A 10019-nucleotide genomic window follows, 5' to 3' on the forward strand; every position below is an offset into this window, starting at 1 on the left:
CATTCATTCCAGTGGCAGCAGCTGAATGTGTCCAAGCATGATAAGGAATGAGTATACGAATCAGCTTGTTCCTTTGAAGTGAATGGGAAAGTTCATGAGTCCATGATCAAAACTCACACAGCACTTGAGATTGACTATTTGACCCTTCAGTGTTGATCAGACACTCTTTTGCTGCGATTCCTTTTGGGAGCCCATTCACCTCTCCCTCCCTCTTTTGCTAGGGTGTGTGTGTGCGTGCGAGAGAGAGAGTGTGGTTGCATCAGAGAGAAAGACCCTTAATTCTCTGTAAAGCATGCAATTTATTTGATACACACTGTTTAAAAGACTCTTCCATAAATGTTTCAATCTATCCAAGTCAAACAACAGTTTGGTTTCTGGAACAAACTTATTTCCAGTCAGCAACTGGAAATTATACAAAGGTATAATGTTTGGATTGCCAGAGACCAACTCGCAGTCTGTTGTATAACAGGGATCTAGGGAGAAATGTTTGTCTGACCCAGACCCATGCAAGTAAGTTAATCATTTTTAATTAATTTCAGGTTGCAATTTCCACTCAGTTTGACATCGTAATATAATCCAACTCAATGGGCCTACTACACTCATACCTTCGTCACAGAAGGAAATTCATAGTGCTTTGTTTTTAACAATATGCTTTCTCTACTAAAGATATGTAGCTGTAGAATCAACTCATGTAGCAGCTTTTTGCCAGGGAAGTTGCCCCACTATTAACTCAACTGTTTCCACTGATAGAGAATACTATGGGATGGCAACACATCAGGGAGCGTTAGGGCAGGATTATTTATTCACAACAGAAACAGGAAATTGCATCAGTAAGTAAAGTTCACTGGACTACGTTGCCAGGAAAAATGGGTTTCATACACTTACCCAAACCTTGAATGGAGGAAGAGTGATGTGCCCCCTTTGTGCTAACAAAAGCAAAAATGCAACATGTACCATGAGAAGTTTATGTGTTTACTGTTGCATATGTGTAGTCCCAACTTGTGCGTTTCTCACAAATAGGGGAACATTGTATAAATCAAGCCTAGGCACGTGCACAGTGGTATTTGTGAAGTCTTCAAGGAAGGACCTAAGCTCCGTGGTAGAACTTTGGTTTTACATATATGAGGTTCAGTCTCTACTATCTCCAGGTAGGGGTAGGACACTGGAGAACCACTGATTGTCATTGTAGACCAGTGGCCTTCTAGATGTTGCTGGGCTACAGCCCTACAGGCATTTGCCTAAACATGTATGGACTTGAAACTGGAGATGGGGCAGGGACATGCACACAAGCCCCACCCCCAACATCCCCAGTCATCACGATAAACAGATTGTCTGGCGGAGCCCTGGATACCAATTATATAAATGCATAACATTCATTTCAAGGCTCGAGACTTGTTTCATGCGCCCTATGCCCACCGGGCATTTCTCTACAGCCAATATTGGTTCACATCCCCATAGGGGAGATGGGTGACTCTTCAGTTCAGATGCAAATGATACGAGCACATAGAGGAAATGTGATTCATGTTATTTGTATTTGCACATATCATACAACTATCAACTGATCACAGTAGAGCCTCAACAGCTAGACTGGAGAGTTTTGGGAAGGGGACCATTTAGTTAATGTGAGACTAAATTTATTTGATTATATCATTTTATTCACCAATCTGCCAACAGAACTTTCAGACAACAAAGCAATTATGATGCAATGTGGGTGGCAAGAGCTTTGAGAGGTTAGCGTTAAAACAATGATGAAATCAGTGCTGAAGTCTACAGTATAATAAAAATCTGTTGTAGTTTCATTTTTGAGGAGAGTTCTACAAGAGAAAGGAATGGAATTAAAATAATAGTGATTAAAGGTTTTCTTAGAATGTAAAGCACTAGTGTCTTGGCAACAAAACTATATTGCTTTGAGATTAAAAGGAACAAGTGTCGATTCTTCTAATAATAAAATGGAAGGTTGTCACATCAATGATATTATTTCTATATAATGACAGTTTCAATCAAGTTATAGAAACTATAGGGAAAGAGTGGCACACACTTTAATTGTTTAGACCAGTATGACTCAGTCACATGGGATAATATTTATTTATTATTTATTAGATCCCACCAAAGAACTGGCATACATGGCTCTCCTCCTCCCTATTTTATCTTCACAACACCCCTGTGAGGTAGGTTATGCTAAGAGACAGTGACTGGCCCAGGACCACCCAGTAAACCTTTTGGCTGAGTAGGAATTTGAACCCTGGCCTCCCAGGTCCTAGCCCAATGCTCTAACCACTATACCACACCTTCCCACTACTGTAAAACCAAAAGCTACATTGTTAGTTCAGGTGTCAATATATCTTGCAAACAAGATGCATGGTTCTAGTCTTTAATACGTCCCACACAATCTTCCATTTTCCAGCATATTATTATTAGTGCTCTGACTGGATGGAAGATGCAGCTTTTTGACTGGCTTTCAGGTGAACACCAATATGAAAAAAGCTGAGCACAGCAATGACTTCTTGATTTGTCAAATTCTACAAGCTCTTCTTGAAGGCTAAGATAATTCACTAATAGGCAAAAAACACTTGCAGTTTAACAACATACATATAGCCAACATATATTTCTATCAAACTTTAAAAAGCAGGGAAATTGGGCAGCTATAGTGAATGCACCAGGGGAGCAGGAGACCTGACCTGTTCTCAGATATTGTACTGCCCTGCAAATTTGTAAAAATGCAAACAATTTGGGTTGGTCTTTCACAGTCCAATCCACCGGAAGCCTCAGGAGGGGAGAGTGTTCTTGCACTCGGGTCCTGCTTGCGGGCTTCCCCCAGGCACCTGGTTGGCCACTGTGAGAACAGGATGCTGGACTAGATGGGCCACTGGCCTGATCCAGTAGGCTCTTCTTATGTTCTTATGTTCACTTCCTGCATAGCTTGGAAGAATTTGGCAACATGTGCCTCTGAACATATGGTGAGTGGTGGCAACACCTGCAGTCAGCCCAAATAACAGAAACAAGACTTGTGCTCTGCTGAACATGTTTTTAGCAGAGAGGAAACAATATTAAGACAGCTGATATAATCCAGATATTCACTTTAAATATGTTTGATTTATTTTGTAATTTTAGTGAAGTTTCCTATGGTAAATTATTTTCTTCTGCTTCTGTTTCTGTGAATATGTGAAGTACAGAAATACTTTGCATAATTTACACTAAAAACACTCCAAAAACAATTGCAGAATAATGGCACTAATTATTTTGCAGAATAGTTTCCAGTGGACATAAGAAGTGTCTCAGTTTGCACAAGGTAAAACAGTGGGAGGTGAAATATATTCTAGCAAATTTCTAGGTGTGCTCTATGTTTTTAATTGATAATGCCCACCCTTCCTTAACTCGAGTGGTTTAAGCATAGCAGGCTGAAAACATGCATCATGGGCAGGCCAAGTTTGTTTTTTCCAACAGCTAGATTCATTGCTTAAGTAGCAACATATTGTAATCAGTCTAATTTTACATCAAACTGCAGTTTCAGATTCAACTGTTAATGCACAAAATAGAAATAGAACATAACCTCCAGTTTGAAACACAAAAGGCTGTCTTCACCATCATATGACATTGACCAATAAAAAGGTTTTGAAATTAATAAACCACTCTGGCCACTGGAGCTCTGTCAGGGGAACAGGAGTCTCCTAAGAGCTCTCCACATTCTTCATAAACAAAACTTCACAGGATTCTTTGAGGGAAACCATGACTGTTTAAAGTAGAATCAATGTCTGGCATGGGCGTGGCCCCCTGATTAGCAAAGCCAAACAGCTGTTAGTCTGGCTTTTAGAACACTGACTGTTAGTTCTTACTGAGCGTGCCTGCACTATCATAGACTCAATGTTAATTTTTTAAAAATAATTAAAAATCAGTCATGCATTTTTTAAACTTTTAAATTGCAGAAGATGAAGGTCAGAGTATATGGCAAGGTCAGTAATAGGATTACATGTACTCTGTGAACATGGCTGACTTTTAATTAATTTCAACAGATTATGAGAACTCTGACCGAAAAAAATCCAACAAGGGTCTGGATTTTTTAAATCTTGTTTTAGATTTTGAACTCTGGATTCTGTCTGAATATTTTGTGTATTACCATGAAAACATAGAGGGTTGTTAAGCAAGTGTTTCTGAGTTCAGGACTATACATTTTGTAAAATTTTGTTCTGAAATGACCTTACAGGAAGAAGCAGAATGGCATGGGACTATTTTCAATTTAACATGGTGAAATGTGAAAAATCCATGCTGGCTATAGTATACAGCCACTCTCATGGATGTATAATCAAACTAATTCGCACTGGTACCAAGCAACTGTAGATTGGTATCTTTGTGTAAATACATAGCACTCAGCAGAGTCAGGTGCTTTAATTGCAACTTGCAAGTCTGTAATTATAGTTTTGACTTTTCAGCTAGGTTTCAACTGTGACCTTATATCGAGTATTTCTTTAACACAAATCAAGAATATGAGCAAAATGCAAGACACTTGCTCAACTTCCAGAGTTCCTTACCTGGGTGCAAGCCCAATGGTGGCATCCAGAACCTTTAGTAGGCTTCATTTGTAATCAGTTTCCTGAAGAAGTAACTGCATAGATGAGTAAATGAAGCTGCAGGTGTAGAGTCTAGTGAAGCAGACCATAGGAAGAGGACAAGGAGTCAAGAGAGAAAACCAGAAGAGGCAGGGGCAACTGGAATTAGGATGGAGGAAGTGAGGAATCTGTTTGACCATTGCTAAAACAAAGCCATGGTTGTAAGCTTACATTTGTTTCCAGTTAGGACTAGGCTGATCTTGATGGTATAGAAATTGTGCAGCCACCTCATAGCCCTACTTCCTCTGATCAGAGGTAGAGGCCAGAGTATCCTTACCCTAATTTCTGCTGACCTAAGGCAGCTGGCTGTTGGAGCCAAGTTCTTTCAGTCTGGTAGAGAAAGGGAAAGCAAACTCACTACATCTGCCTATTATCTGATTGTTTAAGGCTAGGTTGCCTGCCCCCTTGTCATGGTGTTCTTCCTGAATGGGAGGATGTGCAATCTCCTAGTGGTCCTTGTTCTTCTGAGAGATTGCAGAGGCCAGAGTGTACTTCCCTTCTCTTCTTTGGCCTGAAGGTAAACATGAAGCTGTTTCCTGAATGACAGGATCCCAAAGCGCCTGTGTTCTGATCCCATATGAGCTGACATGTGATATTTTACAAAGATCAGTATGCTTAGCAGATAAACCAAACCTTCTTTTTCCCGTTCTATAATGTTTGCAGACTACAGTCAGTCTATTGATATATCTGACATCAACTTGATCGAGCCAATTGACATGGAAACCCTGAGATGTAAAAGTACTTGTCAATTTGGCCAGTGTCTTGAAAAATTATATTATGGAGAAACATATGTATTTCAAAGATGGTTATTATTTCTGTAGGTAAACTAGATTAAAAGTTACTTAGATCTTTAAGGGTGCAGTTCTATACACCAGCTTTCCCCAGCCTGATAGATTGTGGACTACAACTCCCATTAGCCCCAGCCAGCACAGCCAATCATCAGGAGTGACAGGTGCTGTAGTCCAAAGCATCTAGAGGGCACCAGGTTGGGAAAGGCTGCTATACATACTGACTTGGGAGTAAGTCTAATCAAACCCAGTGGGGCTTACTTCTGAATAAACATATATAGAATTGCACGGCTGTAACTGATGTGTAACCTTTTATCCTAAAAACAATCCTTGGACGTCATTTTGAGAGTTCACTTCCTCATAGTGACCCTTCCTGCAAGATAATTGTGTATGCATGCCTCCATCCCCACGGCCCACTTTTCTTTTAGTAGAATAATAATAAAAACTGTGGAGGAACCGGAGGAACTGTGGGCGGAAGCGGCACGGGGCATCGAGTGGCACAAGCCCTAGGGCCAAATCATGGAAAGGAGAGATCCCTTTTCCACCTCCTGGTTTGTGGGGGGAGAGCTGAATATTTGTTACAATGCTATAGACTGCCATGTTGAGAATGGACAAGGGGATCAGATTGCTATCATCCCTGACAGTCCTGTAACAAATGCTAAAGAGTTTATAACTTACAAAGAACTTCTTGAACTGGTCTTCCGGGTGGCCCCTCCCTCCATCACAACCTATCTCGTTTATTCCTGGGGGACCGAAGAATTTGAATGTCTGAAAAGGAAGAACCCAGCTGACTGTGAAAATGACGAGTAATTTGACTGATAACGAAGATAACAGTTGCCAGCGTTATTCTTGTCCTTGGCTTGCGGACATGTATATACAAGTATTTAAAGTAACACTTGCTCAATAATTTGTTTTTAATGATGTTATTTGTTATTTAATTTTGAGAATTGTAATATTTTATTGATGTATTATGTTCTATTGATGTATTGTTATGTTCGTGGTTTTTGTAAGCCGCCTTGAGATTGAAAAGGAAGTGGGAACAGGAACTGAAAAAAAACTGTGTACATGTAGACTATAGACTGGTTCACACATGAATATGCCTATGTTACAGGTAGGAACATAGACATAGCTGTAGCATGTACTATGTCAAGAAATTTGTCCATTTATTTGCTTTATATTCCACCCTCCCACCCTCAAGGTGCCCAGGGCAGTAATCTTGCCCAATATTATCTGTTCTGACTTCACATCACCTGTCATCTGAAATCTATTAAATTGGAGATGCCAATGATTGAACTTCTTTCCCATCATCTCTGACATCACTTGGGAACAACTTTAGATCGGGGGTGTTGGGAACAACTTTCAGTCCAAGGGTCAAATTTGAACCAGCCATCCTTCAGGGAGGCCATATTCTGATGGTGGGTAGAGCAAAAGAGGCAGGGCAAAAAACAAAACAAAACCCCAAAGAAAACAAAAAATAAACATTTCCTACCACCACCCCTATTCCATTCATCCATGCAAGCAGAAGTTCTGTCATGATCCTCCATTCTCCTCATAGAGCAAAAGCTAGCCCATCACCAATTTTTCAATGAAAAGGTTTAGACCATCAGTTTCTTAACTGAGTGCACTCAACTCTTCCAAAGCCTCTGCTGCTGTTCACATTTAGTGGAAGGGCAGGTTATGGTATATCCATGTCTCAGTTTCCTTGGAAGTGGATCAGTGGGCAGAATCAATGGTGCTGGAAATTGTGGGTACAGAATGAATCAGTGGGCAAATTCAAGATTTCAAGTCTTGCTCAATTCCACATTAAGTGCTGACCAGGAATGATGGTGATGATTAGATTTCTTCCCCGCCCTTCACTATAAGGTCCAAGGGTTGGTTAAAACAATTCATAAATACAGTATCAAAATGAGTTTAAAACAAATTACAATCAAGAGAATAGTCTGAGTCCTAAAAATATAGGACGGTATTCAATGCTAGTTCTACTCAGAGTAAACCCATTAAGGTTAACAGATATGACTAACTTAATTTCACTGGGTTTACTCTGAGTAGGACTTAGTTGACTACAACCCATACACTTGTTAGCAAAGGCCAAGGTAAAGCTGTGCGCCATCAGCATATGATGGAAACGTCATAATGAACATACCAGATGCATCTCTGTGGGGAGGGAATTCCACAATGTAGAGGCTGCTACAGAAAATGCCCTCTCCCAGGCCATCACCACCTGAACTTCTGAGGGAACTTCTAAGAAGGCCTCCTCTGCTGATCTTAACACCCAATAGGGACTACAGGGAGGGAGGTATTCTTTGAGATATTTGGGATCTACATCAGTTGTGTATCATCACTTGATTACTCTGCACTTGATTATTGGCAGCTGAAACATGTATGAGCATAGAAAAAGATGGCATCAGGTTTAAACACCAAGTTATATGAAAGCTCTCTCTTTCACACAAGCAAGTCATCCCTCAACGCAAATAAATAAGTGGGGAGTATGCACATATGAACTATCTGTTAACTTGCCTGTGTAGATTATCCCTTCACCAGAGTACTACACATGAATTTAGGATTAGGTAGAATTCAAAGGCAAGGGGGTTAGACAACAAAGTAGGTCCTTGGTGAGTGGGTTTGAAATGAGACTCTAAGCTTATTGTTCACGTGGCCTGAGCAATGCAAAGATAATGGGGTTTGCCGTGGCTTCGATTTTAACCCCCTGCCCATATGATTCCGCAAAAATACAAAGGCATTTGTACTGGATGAGCGTTTATATTCCTCTTCCCTTTAAACCTGATATGTTCGATATTAAGAGGAAAATAATTACATCCTCCTCCTGGGAGGCTTATTTTAAATCCGAGCTATGGCCCCACTGAGGCCAGCGTTTACATTTTCCAAAATTGATTTTAGGCAGTGTAAACAGTCTGAAGCTGCATTTGATGTTTCCTCACACTCACGGTGACAGAGTATCTCTGAACTGTTGCCCAACCTGGCATGTATTTTCCATCTTTTGGCACTGCTCGTTTTTTTTAACCCTTTGGCCATTGGCAGGCAAATGTCATCTTACTTCATGCATGAATTTGTGGCTACTGCAGTATTCACAGTAAGAAGAAACACATATAAACACTTTCATTAACATCATCATGCCTCCCTGTTTGCAATATGGAACTTCCTGGAGTTATTTGCCCACTGCAGGCTATACTAAGCCAAACCCACTAGACTAACTGATTTCTCTCTAAAGCCAACTTCTTCATTAGTTATTAGTAATGTAGTTCTGTTCTACTTTTAGGTGTCAGCAATGATTGTTTGAAATACCTCCCTGCTTTTTCTTTTTGATGGTTGGGAAGTAAGGAGAGTGCTCGCATGAAATGTAAGTCTGGAGAAATTAGTCTTTAAGGTGGATTGGATGTAACTTTAAAACCAGGGGTTAGGGATGGGATCCGCTGGCTGGTACCACTTCGAAAACATTCTGTCGACCTAACAGGCCAGTATCAATTTGAGTTCATTCTTTGTCAGCAAGTTGCTGCTTTTACCGATCTGTTTTTCCCTTCCAAAAAATATTGATATTAATATCAATATTTTAAAGGAAATATTAACGATTTTAAATGAACTATCAATATATCAATAATTTTAAAGGAAATATCAATATTTTGAAAGGAAATATCAATACATGAAAAGAAATATTTATAAAATTATTGTTCTTAATATCAATATTTTAAAGACAGATTTTTTTTAAGTATTTTCAAAAAGCCGTGCTACACAAAAATCCAATCTGCAATGACAGAGAGTAAGTGAATTAATGGAAAATTCAGTACCAAATCCAAATTGGGCAGAATCCTTACCAGGAGCAGGAAATATATGGCCCTTAGCCTAATTTCATGTGGGCAGAGGGAAGACTGGAGGGAGAGGAGGAAATGAAAATGGTAAGGGGAAGCCAAAATGGAATGAGTGATGGAATGAAGTAGGGAAGCCCTCTGCAAATGATCACTTTAGACATCTGGCAAAAGTGATAGGTCAGTCCTCTGGTAGCCCATTTAGAGGGGGGGGAAGGAAGGGGGGAAGAAGAAGAGAAATGGGGGTAGTACAAAGAGGGACATGGCAGACAGAGAGAAAACAGGTGGTCTTGCCCACCACTGGTTTCAGCTCCACCTATCTCCAGCATGCAGCCCTCATGTCAGCTCTGCACCGAGACAGCAGTGCAGGTAGGGGCTGGAAATTCCTGGGTATTTACCAGGGCGGAAAAGTCCTTAGCTAGCAGCTTGGCTGTAACTTTGCCAGGCTAACAAGGATGAAGCGTGATAAGGGCAAGGCCCTTTCCAAGCTTATGTGCCAAGTCAGAAGTCCAGAAGCGAGGTCAGTAGAGGTCCGGGTTCAATTGCCAAGGGGTCAGTCTAAGATGAGATTCAGGGAATCTGGAAACACACAAAGCCACCCCTGACGTTGTAGTCAGCAACAAGCTGAAGCCAAGGTTTGTCTTTTAAGGAGCAGGTTTGTCAGCAGGTGTGAGCCATCAGCGTTTTGGCCTTAAGTGGACAGGCCTGCCCCTCTTCTGCCTGACCTTCTGTTGTCTACGTTCTGTAGGTGAGGGGGGAGTATGCTGTTCACTGCCTGCGTCTGGCTGAAGGGCTTCAGCTGTGAC

At 40.8% G+C, this 10019-nt stretch overlaps 1 protein-coding gene across 8 annotated transcripts in view; it reads right to left on the reverse strand.

Moving 5' to 3' along the window:
• Positions 1 to 7619, reverse strand: part of LOC133387866 (uncharacterized) — a 448159-nt gene extending 440540 nt beyond the window's left edge. For 6 of the 8 annotated variants that reach the window (XM_061633579.1, XM_061633574.1, XM_061633575.1 and 3 more), the window contains exon 1: positions 4527 to 4813. In XM_061633579.1, coding sequence (XP_061489563.1) covers positions 4527 to 4551 — 25 coding nt within the window. In that variant the 5' untranslated portion in view covers positions 4552 to 4813. Of the gene's footprint in view, positions 1 to 4526; positions 4823 to 7535 lie in introns of those variants that run through there. The other 2 variants (XM_061633572.1, XM_061633573.1) reach the window with 2 other exon arrangements.
• Between the last annotated feature and the right edge of the window lie 2400 nt (positions 7620 to 10019).

The sequence above is a fragment of the Rhineura floridana genome, chromosome 6 (assembly GCF_030035675.1).
Source record: "Rhineura floridana isolate rRhiFlo1 chromosome 6, rRhiFlo1.hap2, whole genome shotgun sequence".
Lineage (NCBI taxonomy): Eukaryota > Metazoa > Chordata > Lepidosauria > Squamata > Rhineuridae > Rhineura > Rhineura floridana.